General features: G+C 43.1%; 1 gene segment (V, D, J or C); it reads left to right on the top strand.

Annotated features, from left to right (window-relative positions):
* Positions 1–14,069: 14,069 nt before the first annotated feature.
* LOC122808012 lies at positions 14,070–15,242 on the top strand. The segment is given in 2 exon segments: positions 14,070–14,147; positions 14,812–15,242. Coding segments are annotated over 2 exon segments (429 nt in total).
* The last annotated feature ends 255 nt before the right edge of the window (positions 15,243–15,497 follow it).

A 15,497-nucleotide genomic window follows, 5' to 3' on the forward strand; every position in this document is an offset into this window, starting at 1 on the left:
AGTGGAGACAGAACTTTTAGAATGTGCTTTAACAGGCCTAGGTAAGGCATTTATTCTTCTGTCATAGATAAAGGAAATGTAATCCTTGATCCATCTGGGTAAGGTCACCTTGCTGACTGGTTTACCAAACCTAACACTTGAAAAGGAGACAAATAGTTGGTCAGATTTCCTCATGTCTTTTGTCCTGTGAGGGTAAAAGTGTAATATCTAGCAAATGTAGACAGTATTCACCTCTGTTTGAAAAAGTTGGAAAGAATACTGGCAAATTAATTGTCTGATTGGTATAAGACTGTGACGCTACTTTAGGTAGGAAGATGGGATTTGTTCATAAGGAAACACTATCCTTATGAAAGATCAGGTAATGTAGTTTACATGATAAAACCTGAATTTCTGAAATCCTTCTAGCAGGGTTTATTGCCACCAAAAATAATGCTTTCCATGACAAATATTTCAGATCACAGTCTGCAGATGGTTCAAAAGGAGAATGTACAATACTTTGCAACACCAGCTTTAGGTCCCAAGGTGGGGTAGGATCTTTGAAAGGAGATTTCAGCAAAAGTCAGCCTTTTAAAAATGCATTACAGAGTCTGTGAGAAGCCAAGGAATATTCTTCCAAACCATCATGGAAATTTGAAATTGCTTCTAGCTGTATTCTGACTGTGGAAGGAGAAGCTTCTGCATTGAAAAGACAGCCAAAGAACTCTAAAATATTATTAATAGAAGTGGAAAAGGGATCAATATCCATTTCATGTGCCCAGATGGTAAATCTTTTCCATTTACTTTTATATACTTTCCGTGTAGAAGGATTATGAGAAACTAGGAGAATTTGGCATACTGGGGAAGAAACGAAAATACACCTGGCCACTAGTGGAACTGCAGGAATCATGTTGTCATCATGAGGTTCAGAATGTCTGGGTGAATTAGCCCATCTGGATGAGACAGAAGGTCTAGCCAGGTCTAGAGTCTAAGGTGGTTGAATCATATAAGACCAAATAAAGGGGAACCATATCTGTTGAGGCCAAAATTCAGCAATGAGGATTACTTTGCTCTTCAACCTGACTGCTTTCTGTAAGAATTTTGGGATTAGAGGTATCAGTGGAAAAGCATACAGGAGACCAGAGGACTAAGTGTGGAGAAGTGTGTCTCTTGGTGACTTCCTCAGAGGAGGAATCAGGGCAAAGTAGTTGCTGCACTTGTTGCTTAGGGGTGAGGCAAATAGATCTCAGCAAGGCTGGCCCCATTGACAGCAAATTTCTTCCATCACGTTTGGATTGAGAAAACACTCGTGAGGCTGGAGAATACATCGCTCATCTTGTCTGCTATCATACTGGAACTCCCCAGAATGTCCATTGCTATCAGAAAGTGGTTAGAATAGATTGCCCACTGCCACACTTTGAGTGATTCTCGACAAAGGGGATAAGATTTGGTTCTTCCCTGTTTGTTGATGTACCAAACTACTGACATGCTGTCAGTTTGAATCACAATTGTTCCCAGAGGAAGAGCAATTTGAAATGCTTGCAATGCTAAAAGCACCATTCTTAGCTCTAAAACATTGATAAGCAAGTTGGCCTCTGTATGGGACCAAGTGCCATGGTTGCCCAAAAAATTCCAACCCATCTGGGAGGAGTCTGTGGTCACTATGGCCTTGGGCTCTGGAAGGACAAAGGGTTGGCCCAGAAGAATTTCTTTGGAGTGAATCCACCAAGCTAGATCCTTTCTGCAATGATTATTGATCAGAATCTGGTCCGATATGGGTTGATATAGTATAGACCATTGAAAAGCTAGCAGCCATTGTACAATTCTCATATGATATCTGTCTAGGGCAACTAGAGTAATTGTCAATCCCATAGAACCTAGGGCCTGTAAAACTAGGTGAGTGGGAGCCTTCTTCCAGTGTATAATTTTTTTTCACTTGGGTTATGATTTTTTGAAGTCTCACTGGGGAAAGGGATGCAATGGTTGTTGTTGTATTCAGCAATGCCCCTATAAATTCCAAACCCTGGGTTGGAGACAGTTGAGATTTTTCTTGGTTGATAGTTATTCCTAAGTATGTACAGGTCTGGAGAACATACTCCCTTGCTTCTATCAGTTGATGCCTTTTCAGAACAGTAATGAGCCAGTCATTCAAGTATGGAAACACTCAGAATCCTTGCAGACTCAAGTGATCTGCTACTGCTGCCATACATTTGGTGAACACCTTGGGGGTGTGGTGAGACTAAGGGGTATTTCCCTGAATTGGTAATGACTGGCTCCCAGATGGATGCAGAGGAACTTTCTGGAACACGTCTATTTTTACATGGTAATACATGTCATGAACATCTGTCAAGCACATCCAGTCATCCTTTCCTAAAAAACAGAAGAATTACCTGTCTGTGACTATCCAGAATTTTATTTGTCAAACTTGCTCAGAGGTGACCCCAGATTTGATGAATATGCTTCACCTCAAAAATCTAGATCCGTCAGAGCCACAAGGGCGGAGACTTAAACCTCGACACGGCTTTAATAGACGTGATGGAGAGAGGATTCATCACCCAAGACTCCCCTATGCTGTGAATAAAATCCTAATATATGTAGGAGGCAGAGCTGGCCGCTGGCCTGGCAGACCAGGGATTACCTCAGCGTCACTGCTCCACAGAGGCAGAGCCCACTAATCGGTATCGTTCCCCCCACTAAAGGGGTGGCGTAGCCACCAAAAACTATAGCTAGGCTTGTAAATGCCCTCGGGCAGATAGCCTAGTATGAACCTATGAACCTATGAACCTATGATTTGTTCAACACACTGAGATCCAAAATTGGTCTCCAACCCCCTGTCTTTTTTGGCACTAAAAAGAATCTTGAGTAAATTCCAGATCTTCTCTGGTCTGCTGGGACTTCTTGGATGACTCTTTTGTCTAGCAGTTTTTGAATTTCTAGAACTGCTGGTTCCGTCTGACTGGGTGGAACATTGGGGATTTTTTGCATATGGGGAAGATGGGGAAAAGGGTATGGTATAACCTCTGGATATGATCCATTGCATCAAATAATATGTTGTTATATTCAGCCAGGTGTTTTGGTGTAAAGATAAGTATCCCCGACTGCCTCCAGAGGAAGACAATTCATCCTCCTTTCAGGAGCTCTGAAAGGGCTTATCTGGGAAGGAGTTTCTGAAGCCCTGGTTCTGTGGACCATCTCTACCACATGGGCAGCATCTTCCATTGTATTTTCCCCCCTGCCCCTGAAGGAATTGCCTCCATGTGTGTCCTGGAAAGGCCCTTGGGATTTTTTGAACATCTTTCCACCACTCCTCTGATTCCTAGAAAAGGATATTTGGGGTTGGAAAAATGTGCGCTCACAGCAGAAAGCATCTTACCATCCTTCTCACAGCTGGATAAAGTCTCTCTTACTTTTGGGTCAAACAAAGAAGATCTGTCAAAAGGTGCATTCATGAATGAAGAGCCACCCAAGAGGTAGATGGGTGAGTACCAAAAGCCTGCAAATAAACTGATTCCTCTGAGGATGGGCTTTGGGACTTCCAATCACCCTTCTGTTTCAAAATTTCTAGGATGTATCCAAAAGAGACATCTTCAGGGGGTGACCTTGGGGACCCATCCCCTTCATCAGAATCAGTGTCTTCCATGATCAATTCCTGTGTGGAATCTAAATGCTTCCTCTTGCACTTCTTTTTCTTCCCCAGTGGAGAGACAGAGCGAATAACTGTGTGTGAGGACGGCATCTGCTCTGAGGAGGATGGGTCCAACTGAGTCACTGTAAGAGACAAGGCCCTCTCCATTACCTTGAAGGCTGGCCCCCTGAAGAGGGAAGGGAGCTCAGAACCGAGATAGACTGCGTTGGAACTGATGTCACTCCCCACTCCAAAGAAACAGCCCCCAAGACAGAAGCCAGAGCCAAACTGAACCATGCTAATGCTCCAAGAGGCAGGGACAACTCCAAAAAAAAATTGGAGTCGACTCCTGTCCCTCAGAGCCAACAGGACAAATACAGCCCAAGGAGGTCTTTGGCTTCAAAATAACCAAATAATTCAGGGCAATAACCAGTTCTGAAGAGAGAGAGAGAGAAAAATGACTTGGAGCTGTGAACTCTGAAGCCTCAGAGGAGGTCAGGGGAGGATTAGTTAGAGGGATGAATGAAGGTTCGGCTCCTGAGCCCATAGGGTACACAGCTAAAGGGAGTCCTGTGAAACCTCTTGCCCACAAAATTGTATTTACCATTTTCTCCACATTGAGTTCTGTGAGGCTTTTGGTGGAATGAACTGATGACAAAGAGGGTGATTTGGGTCTCTGAAGAAAAAACTCGGATAACTCACCCACAGAGGTGTCAATAAATGGGGAGTAAAAATTCCTGGGTAGAGTTTCCTTTTGTCCTATGTCTATAGTCTGCATTGAAGTAGTTGGTGTCAATACAGAACCAGAAGGCAAATCTTCTTATGTTGAAGCCAACAGAGTCAAGGGTTTTGGTGTATGAATGGTGGTTGGAGCCGGTGATTTTACTGGTACTGAGATCTTTGAATCAGAGTCCTTTGGCTCAGAGGAACTTTTAGGAGCTGAGGATCTGTGTTTCTTAGCTGTCGGTGCTGAAGGGGAGGATGGTACCAACAAATTCCTCTTTTTGCCATTCTTCAAATTGGACAATGAAGGAGAGGAAATATCCATTTTCCTTTTGTCTACATCTCATATGACTTCTCCAGATTTGGATGGAATCAAGCCTTTTAAAATCAGCTTGTTCCTCCTCTCAACAGCAGTGCTTTGGCTAAAAAATACTGCAATCATCCTATAAATGCAGAGGACCCAAACCACATGCACATAAAAGATGTATGTCTGAAAGAGGTATCTTATGGCCACACTTCTGACATTTTCTAAGCCAGAATGGCCTTAGTTTTCTCAGACATAATAAAAATGGTGGCTGAAAGGGCACGCGCACACACATGTAAAGGAGAGATAGGCAAAACTCTCAACCAGAAAGGGCAGAGGGAAGGCAGACTTTTTTATATATAGCAAAAAAAGGAGAAAGGAAAGAAAAAAAGAAAACTATCAAGGAAGATAGTTGATTACACAGATGTATACAGAAGTTATCAGCAATGTAGCTTGTTTCAGCTACATATTGTACTTACTTTACTGCCTACACTTTAACAAAGTTGTTTTTGTGTTTAAATTACCTGTTTAATTGTTTTAGGCTACACACTCAAGTGTGATTGCCATTTCTGTGCATTTAAAGTTTTTTTTTTGATTGTATCTGCTTTATTTTCTGAAAAAAAAATACTTGTTTTCCCACCTTTCTAAGCTAGTTTAGTCCAGTTTTCAGGCTAGTGCTGAATTCAGGGCTGTGTTACAAGTTTCTGTGTTTGCCCATACCTTACTTGGATAGAAGGATGTTTCTCTGTTCATTGTGAGAGAGGGAGCTTTGAGCAGCCTATCTGTCCCTGGAGGAGTGGTTTCAGCCCAGAAATTAGTAGTTTATTGGCCATTTTGGGCTAATTTTTATCTCTTTCATTTCCCTGCTATAAAACCTGCATTTGCAAGGTTTTTGTGCTACAATACAGCTCAGCAAGCTCCTGCCTGGTGCCCTGCAGAGTTCTACAGCAGCAGAAAGACAAAAGAGAGACTTTGGAGTGATTATCATTTTTCTGCATTTTCTTGCTGCCTTTAGCTAATTCCACCTAAAACACCAATTTTCTAGAGTTTCTGTGATTTAAAAAGCTTGTTTCAGCTGCATATTGTATTTATTTTACTGCCTGCACTTTAACAAAGTTGTTTTTGTGTTTAACTTACCTGTTTAACTATTGTAGGCTACACACTCGTGTGATAGCCATTTATTTGCATTTAAAGTGTTTTTTTGATTGTATCTGCTTTATTTTCTGAAAAACAAAAAACAAAAAAAAACAAAAAAAAAATACTTGCTTTCCCACCTTTCTAAGCTAGTTTAGTCCAGTTTTCAAGTTAGTGCTGAATTCAGGGCTGTGTTACAAGTTTCTGTGTTTGCCCATACCTTACTTGGATAGAAGGAAGTTTCTCTGTTCACTGTTAGAGAGGGAGCTTTGAGCAGCCTATCTGTCCCTGGAGGAGTGGTTTCAGCCCAGAAATTAGTAGTTTATTGGCCATTTTGGGCTAATTTCTCTCTTTCATTTCCCTGCTATAAAACCCGCATTTGCAAGGTTTTTGTGCTAGTATACAGCTCAGCAAGCTCCTGCCTGGTGCCCTGCATAGTTCTACAGCAGCAGAGAGACAAAAGAGAGACTTTTGAGTGATTAAGTATAATTTTTATGCATTTTCTTGCAGCCTTTAGCTAATTCCACCTAAAATGCCGATTATCTAGAGTTTCTGTGATTTAAAAAGCTTGTTTCAGCTACATATTGTACTTATTTTACTGCCTGCACTTTAACAAAGTCGTTTTTGTGTTTAAATTACCTGTTTAACTGTTATAGGCTACACACTCAAGTGTGATAGCCATTTCTGTGCATTTAAAGTGTTTTTTTTTATTGTATCTGCTTTATTTTCTGAAGAATATACATATACTTGTTTTCCCACCTTTCTAGGCTAGTTTAGTCCAGTTTTCAGGTCAGTGCTGAATTCAGGGCTGTATTACAAGTTTCTGTGTTTGCCCATACCTTACTTAGATAGAAGGAAGTTTCTCTGTTCACTGTGAGAGAGAGAGCTCTGAGCAGCCTATCAGTCCCTGGAGGAGTGGTTTCAGCCCAGAAAGTAGTAGTTTATTGGCCATTTTTGGCTAGTTTATTGGCCATTTTTGGCTAATTTTTATCTCTTTCATTTCCCTGGATAAATGGGGAGGGTTGCATCAGGAAGGGCATCATGCGTAAAATTTTGCCACATCACACATGCAGAAATCTGTACAGAAATTCATACCGGATCGGTCGAGGCCCGGGTTAACAACGACTGCCACCAGTACTGTTGGCCAACAGGGTGATGGCAGAAATTGGGCTACTGTTGGCCGAAGGAGGAGAAGAGGTGGAAGGCATGCCCGAAGGCAGGTAAGGGGTAGGACTGTGATAGTGAGGGTCGGAACTTTGAATGTTGGCAGTAAGACTGGTATAGGGAGGGAGCTAGCTGATATGATGAACCGAAGGACGGTTGGTATATTGTGTGTGCAAGAGACTAGATGGAGGGGGAGCAAGGCTAGGTGTATCGGAGGCAGTTTCAAATTGTTTTATCATGATGTGGATGGGAGGAGAAATGGCGTAGGCATTATCCTGTAGGAAGAGTATGCTAAGAGTGTTTTGGAGGAGAAAAGAGTGTCGGATAGAGTGATGTTTATGAAGCTGGAAATTGATGGTGTGATGATGAATGTTGTTAGTGCATATGCTCCACAATTTGGGTGTGCGATGGATGAGAAAGAAAAATTTTGGAGTGAGTTGGATGAAGTGGTGATGACTGTACCCAAGGGTGAGAGACTGGTGATTGGAGCAGATTTCAATGGGCATGTTGGTGAAGGGAACATAGGGGACGAGGAAGTGATGGGTAGGTATGGTGTTAAGCAAAGGAATGCAGAAGGTCAGATGGTAGTGTATTTTGCGAAAAGGATGGACATGGCTGTGATGAATACGTATTTTAACAAGAGGGAGGAGCATAGGGTGACATACAAGAGTGGAGGAAGATGCACACAGGTGGATTATATCTTATGTAGAAGGGCCAATCTGAAGGAGATTGGAGACTGTAAAGTGGTGGCAGGGGAAAGTGTAGTTAGGCAGCATAGGATGGTGGTTTGTAGGATGACATTGGTGATCAAGAAGAGGAGGATGAGTGTGAGGGCAGCACCAAGGATCAAATGGTGGAAATTGAAAAAGGGTAATTGTGAGGTGATGTTCAGGGAAGAGTTAAGACAGGCACTAGGTGGCAGTGAAGAGTTACCAAATAGCTGGGTAACTACAGCAGAGCTAGTAAGAGAGATGGCTAGAAGGGTGCTTGGTGTGACATCTGGAAAGAGGAAGGAGGACAAGGAGACCTGGTGGTGGAATGAAGAAGTATGGGAGAGTATACAGAGAAATAGGTTGGCGAAGAAGTGGGATTGTCAAAGAGATGAAGAAAGTAGACAAGAGTATAAGGAGATGAGGTGCATGGCAAAGAGAGAGTTGGCGAAGGCTAAGGATAAGGCATATGAAGAATTGTATAAAAGGTTGAACACTAAGGAGGGAGAAAAGGACCTATACCGATTGGCTAGACAGAGGAACCGAGCTAGTAAAGATGTGCAGCAGGTAAGGGTGATAAAGGATAATGAGGGAAACGTACTCATAAGTGAGGAGAGTGTGTTGAGCAGATGAAAAGAGTACTTTGAGGGGTTGATGAATGAAGAGAATGAGAGGGAGAGAAGGCTGGATGATGTGCAGATAGTGAATCATGAAGTGCAGTGGATTAGCAAGGAGGAAGTAAGGATAGCTATGAAGAGGATGAAGAATGGAAAGGCTGTTGGTCCAGATGACATACCTGTGGAAGCATGGAGGTGTTTAGGTGAAATGGCAGTGGAGTTTTTAACTAGATTGTTTAATGAAATCTTGGAAAGTGAGAGGATGCCTGTGGAATGGAGAAAAAATGTTTTGGTACCGATTTTTAAGAATAAGGGTGATGTGCAGAGCTGTAGTAACTACAGAGGGATTAAACTGATCAGTCACAGCATGAAGTTATGGGAAAGAGTAGTGGAAGCTAGGTTAAGAAGGGAGGTGATGATTAGTGATCAGCAGTATGGTTTCATGCCAGGAAGAGCACTACAGATGTGATGTTTGCTCTGAGAGTGTTGATGGAGAAGTACAGAGAAGGTCAGAAGGAGTTGCATTGTATCTTTGTGGATTTAGAGAAAGCATATGACAGGGTGCCTAGAGAGGAGTTGTGGTATTGTATGAGGAAGTCGGGAGTGTCAGAGAAGTATGTAAGAGTGGTACAGGATATGTACAAGGGTAGAGTGACAGTGGTGAGGTCTGCGGTGGGAGTGACGGATGCATTTAAGGTGGACATGGGATTACATCAAGGATCAGCTCTGAGCCCTTTCTTATTTGCAATGGTGATGTACAGGTTGACAGACGAGATCAGACAGGAGTCCCTGTGGACTATGATGTTTGTATATGACATTGTGATCTGTAGTGAGAGTAGGGAACAGGTGGAGGAGACCCTGGAGAGGTGGAGATATGCTCTAGATAGAAGAGGAATGAAGGTCAGCAGGACTAAGACAGAATATATGTGTGTGAATGAGAGGGAGGATAGAGGAATGGTGAGGATGCAGGGAGTAGAGGTGGTGAAGGTAAATGAGTTTAAGTACTTTGGATCAACAGTTCAGATTAATGGTGAGTGTGGAAGAGAGGTGAAGAAGAGAGTACAGGCAGGATGGAGTGGGTGGAGAAGAGTGTCAGGAGTGATTTGTGACAGACGAGTACCAGTAAGAGTGAAAGGGAAGGTCTACAAGAGGGTAGTGAGACCAGCTATGTTATATGGGTTGGAGACAGTGGCATTGACAAAAAGGCAGGAGTCAGAGCTTGACATGGCAGAGTTGAAGATGTTAAGATTTGCACTGGGTGTGATGAGGATGGACAGGATTAGGAATAAGTATATTAGAATGTCAGCCCAGGTTGGAAGGTTTGGAGATAAAGCCAGAGAGGCAAGATTATGTTGGTTTGGACATGTGCTGAGGAGGGATGCAGAGTATATTGGGAAAAAGATGCTAAGGATGAAGCTGCCAGGTAACAGGAAAAGCGGAAGGCCTAAGATAAGGTTTATGGATGTGGTGAGAGAGGACATGCAGGTGGTTGGTGTGACAGAGCAAGATGCAGAGGACAGGAGAAAATGGAAACAGTTGATGTGCTGTGGCGACCCCTAACTGGAGCAGCCAAAAGAAGAAGAATTTCCCTGCTATAAAACCGCATTTGCGTGGTTTTGCACGCCGAGCAGCACTGGTTAGCTAGGGTATAACTATTCCCAGCTCCACAAAGTCTACTCTTCAATTTTTCCCTTGGAACTAGACAAACTTTCAACTTAAGCACTCAAATCATTCACTTCTCATCCCTGCACTTGCCCAAAACTCATAGCAAGCACTAATAAACCTTAGCACTAGACCCCCCTATACTGTAGAGAAGGACAAGGCTCTCTATTCGACCTTACCAGCCAATCAGTAAAACAGTTCACTGTGCCTATCCAGGCATGTCCAAAGGGCAATTTCAGATGTACTCTCCAGTCCAGCTGGTGAATCTGGGCATTTTGAGGCAATGTTACAATTTCCTCATGTACACAGACAACCCTCTCCTCCTTCCACTAAACACTAATATATGCAAGAGATGCAATTATACAGCCAAACTGGAGGCTAAGCTCTCTCAATCCAAGGCAAGACCAGGCAGTCAAGAGGGGAAGGGAATTACTTGCATCACACCACCGGTTCACACAGACCTATGAAACCAGCACTACCAGGCTACAACTCATACCATACATTTTGGCCACAAAACCAGGACCGAAATATAAAAGGTGGGGGAGTATCCATATTCATCAAGGATACCCACACCTCCAGGTTAGTGGCACAGCACGATGCTTCAGAGATCATCCACGTGCAATTAGCAATGGGCAAAACTGCTATTCAAATTATAGCTTGCTACAGATCACCCACCATGTCCCAGGACCCCCACTCCGCATTCCTGGAAACACTGGGAAACATAAAGGTCCTACCAAACACCCTGATATTGGGTGATTTCAATTATCCAAACATTAACTGGGAGAACTACTCAAGTACGAACTCCCTAGCCCAACATTTCCTAGAATTTATAAACTCAAATGCCCTGGATCAACTAGTTAACACCCCCACCAGAGGTGACAACATATTGGACCTGGTCATCATCAACATGGGCAGCAGATGTTCCTCACCAGAGGTTAACCCCTCGCTGGTTAGATCTGACCATAAATTAATCACTCTGGATATCCACATTCAGCCACCACCCCCGGTCAAAAAATCCTCCATGAAAAACTTTTCAAAAGCAAACTTCACATTACTTAAGACCGAGGTGGGAAGTTTCAAAGCCCCCATGCTAAAGGATAACGCTGTCCAAGCTGCAAAATCCTTTACTAATGCACTCTACGGGCATCTACAAGAATGAACAGATAGTGCTATCCCAAACAAAACCAAGACTCACTCCTCCAAGAAAAGGAAACCAGTCTGGTGGGCCCCTGCCATAAACAAGCTATACAATAGAAGGAGGAAACTAGTACAGAAAAGAGTAAAATCCCAAGAAGGGAAGACATCCCTGATCAGTATCCACAAGAAACTACGTTCCCTCATAAAATCATCCAAGGCTAGCTTTGAAAGAAAAATTGCCATGGACTCCAAAGATAACCACAAGGCATTCTTTAGCTATGTCAAGAATCTAAGTGGCAATTCTCAGATCTGCTCGGAGTTAGTGCAGAATGGCACAAAATACACTGAACTGACCGATATAGCCAACATCTTGGCAGACAGGTTCATTGCAAACTTTATCCCCCTCTCACCCCCAAAAGGGCCCATAACTATACCAGAAGAATGTAGTGCTCCTGAAATCACAGACACTCAGGTTAAAACAGCCCTTTCCAAATCCAAAAACACAACATCAATGGGACTGGATGGTGTCCCAGGCTGCGTCCTACATGAGCTCAAAGATGAACTAACCCCTCACCTAAACACACTGTTTAAACTCAGCCTCTCCACAGGCTACGTGCCCACAGAGTGGCGCACAGCAACAGTTATTCTGCTCCACAAAGGTGGAGCCACAACGGACCCCAGGAACTATCTCCCTGTAAGCCTGACTAGCTTGGTCTGCAAAGCTATGGAGTGCATCATCATGGATCTCATTAACAGAGACATTGGAAACCTCCAAACGCTGGACCCAACCCAGTTTGGCTTTGTTAAGGGCAGATCATGTCTCCTAAACCTGGTGGACTTCTTTGAGACAGTTACCAAGACTATACATGAGGGAAAGGTGGTCCACACAGCCTACCTAGACCTTGCAAAGGCCTTCAACACTATTCCCCACTCAGGTATTATAGACAAGCTCACCAGCCTGAACATAAACCCCTACATCACGAGATGGGTTGCCAACTGGCTCACGAACAGAACCCACATGGTAAGAGTTGCAGGACCTAGGTCTGACTCTAAACCTGTTACAAGTGGCCTTCCCCATGGCTCAGTCCTAAGACCCCTCCTGTTTGGCATATACTTCTCAGAGGTACATGCAAGCACAGGAGGACTATGGCTCACCAAGTTCACAGATGACTGCAAACTAGGGGCTATAATTGACTCTTCGGCTGACACAGACATCCTCCAAAAGGGTCTCACTGAGACAGATACCTGGTGTCAAAACCATGGTCTCAAGCTAAATGCCAAAAAGTGCATAGTCACCCCCTTTGGAAAAAAAACAAAGTACCCACAATCTACCACATAGGTGGTAGCCCCCTAAATATGGAAGACATAATAAGGGATCTGGGGACCCAAGTAGATAGTAACCTCTCCTTTGATAATCACATTGCCAAATTGGTTAGAAAATCCTTCTATGTGGCCCACCTAATCACAAAAGGATTTGCATCCGGATTGAAAAAGGTCATTGGGCCCCTCTACACATCACTCATCAGACCCATCATAGAGGACAATGCCCCATTTGGGAGGTACCTTACAAGACACCTGCAACAACTGGAAAGACCACAGAAGTTCCTCACCAAGAGGATCACTGGCCTCAAGCAGATGCCCTATGCAGCTCGACTGAAGAAACTCCAGCTGTACCCGGTTGCTTACCGCCTACTCAGAGGTGATCTCTGCCTGACATACAAGGCCATGTCCAACCCAGAATTGATGGACATGCTCCACCTAAAGAAAACCATATCCCCTTGAGCCACACGCTCCAGGGATCTAAACCTCAACACAACAATAAATAGGACATGCTGGAGGGATAGATTCCTGTCCCAGAGACTTCCCATGCTCTGGAACAAGATTCCAATCTACATTAGGCAGAGCTCCTCGCTAACCCTCTTCAAGAGAAACCTTGATGAGTGGATGGGAAACAGAAAGTTTACCCCAGGGATCACTTCAATGGCTCTGCTGGACAGAGGCATAGGGAACTAATCTAAGGGGGCGGCGAAAGCCAACACATTCCAGCTAGGCTTATAAATGCCTTGGGGCAGATAGCCTAGTACCTACAAATTAACCTATGATAGCAGAGAATACACCGGAGTGTACGGAAAGGGGACAGCGATACTAAATAAAGGGTAGAGAAACAGCAAAAAAGGATAAACACTCAAAGAGAGCAGTTTGAAAAATAGAAGGAAAAACTATTCAAAAAGCAAATCTAAGTTCGAGAGCTCTGGTGAACACTTCCGTCTGGAAAAGTGGCAAACGAGATCTGAGGTAATTAGAAGATATTTACTATGGGTAGAGGTGAATTTCGAGAGCTTCTGGTCAGGGCAAGCATAAGGATCCAGTCTGTTCCTATATGGAACCAAACCCATATGTCAAGGATAAAATGAAAATTGACAACATCAGATCTGATATTCCTGTTTCTTTTTAGAATAATACTCCCTTCTAGTAATGTAGCCTATAGCTTTTTGGCAGCGGGGGATTCAAGAGGATACAAGATTTGTACAAAATTGCTGCTTGAGTGAAGCGGTTCGATCACAACGCAAAGGACACAAATCTCAAGTCCAGCAGGGCATTGAAAAGTATTAATTTTTTGTGTATTGGGAGCGTTCACGATGGAAGAGAAGCTGGAGACTGGAAAAATGAAACTGCTTGTGAAAAACATAGCGGTATTTGTGCCTGCAACTGGAATGGGAAATTTCTTCCAAAAGGAAGACAGAGTATCAAATAAGAAAGGATGGAGCCCAATTGACCTCAGCTATGTGGGTGGGCTACAACGACCTTAAAAGTAAGCTAGGAGCTGAGCTGCGCCGCACACAGTTTGGAACCCCTAAGATTCATCTCCTCAGGATCACCCAGGTTTCTGTAGTGAACTAACTGATGTCAGATTGGGAAGTAGAAGTGTAAAATGTCTAGCACTGCCTCTGAAGGCAGGTTCCGGTAGTGAGATGTCATTTCCTAGCCAGTGTATAAAATCACTTGTGTATCTCAGCCTTCGCTGTTTTACTTCAAGGAAAGGATGACAATATTACAAAGTGTCACACTTCTTTACATTCTGCTCTGGATGTCACGTAAGTCAGAAACATATTTAGAAATAACCTGGACTGGAATTTTAAACATTTAAAATGATGGAGGAGACTGATACCGCAACTGCAACATAGGCGTATTTTAGAGCCTGGGAGTTTGTGTACCTTTTCATCCAATTTGTGCAATTCGAATATTCCATAAATCTTTTTTCCTAAATGAGCGGTCTTGTGAATGGATTACGAATGCTGGTGTCATTAAAACTTTACGCACCTTCCTAGGCTAAAGAACGATAACCTAATACAAAAATAAGATTACTGACAAAGTAAAACATTTAATTAATAGTGCAAAATGATATCTGTAATAGCGTGAATTGTAAATAACGCAGTATATTTAAACATTCAATGGCTAAATATTAAAAGTGAGTTGCGCTGATCACAGCGCAGTAGATGATACGGTGTAACTACATTATATACAAACCTAGCCATTGCTGGAAACATAATTAAATACGGAAACGCAAGGGTTTTCAGCCTGTAGTACAGAATTCAATGTTTCAAAATAAGCGCTTTATTATAATTTAAGCATTTTGTCTTTGGTGCAACTCGTCGCTCATCAGTACACACACAGCTATAATTCAGTGAATAAAATAATTACTTTCCAGGTCCCTCTGTTGCCCCTTCTTAATCCTTTTCTTATATTTAATTGACACAGGTCACTGCAAGTCCATCCTAGTACAACAGTCGCCCAAGGTACTTAACAAGAGACCAGGTGACCCGGCAGAGCTCTATTGCCATCATGATGAGAGCAGCTACCTCTACATGTACTGGTACCAACAGATAAGGGGGCACGGTGGGCTGAAGCTCATGACCTACTCCGATAGCACTGGCCAGACCTTCGATGAAGATGAGTTTAAAGGCAGATTAAACACCACCCGGGAAGGAGCTCAGAAAGGCTGGCTCACCATCAAAAGCTTAAAAGTCACCGACACGGGATTGTATTTCTGCGCAGCAAGTATGCACAGCGACACAGCTCTGCTGAGGAGGGTGCAGAAAACTCCCCCAAGCTGTTACTGCTGCATCTTCTTGTAGGGTTGCCACCTTTTCAAATGGCTATAGTGGGACATTTTCGGGACACACATCAGATTTAACAGGCCGACACATACTCACGGTCAGTACAAAGGATAGAACTTTACATTTTTGCCTAAATAAAAGCTTATTCTTGTAGCAGTTTAGTTGCTTATTCTGTTTCTTGTAACATTTAGGTATTTTAGATACAGACATAACTATTTTATGCAACTATTACATAAAATATGGGACATAATTATGTCCTACAATCTCAGGACATTTGCCATTTTTAATATTTTTGGTCAGGACACAACTGCCCAAAGAGGGACTGTC

Source organism: Protopterus annectens, chromosome 8.part0 (assembly GCF_019279795.1).
Source record: "Protopterus annectens isolate FY-2018-M chromosome 8.part0, PAN1.0, whole genome shotgun sequence".
In the NCBI taxonomy this organism is placed as follows: domain Eukaryota; kingdom Metazoa; phylum Chordata; order Ceratodontiformes; family Protopteridae; genus Protopterus; species Protopterus annectens.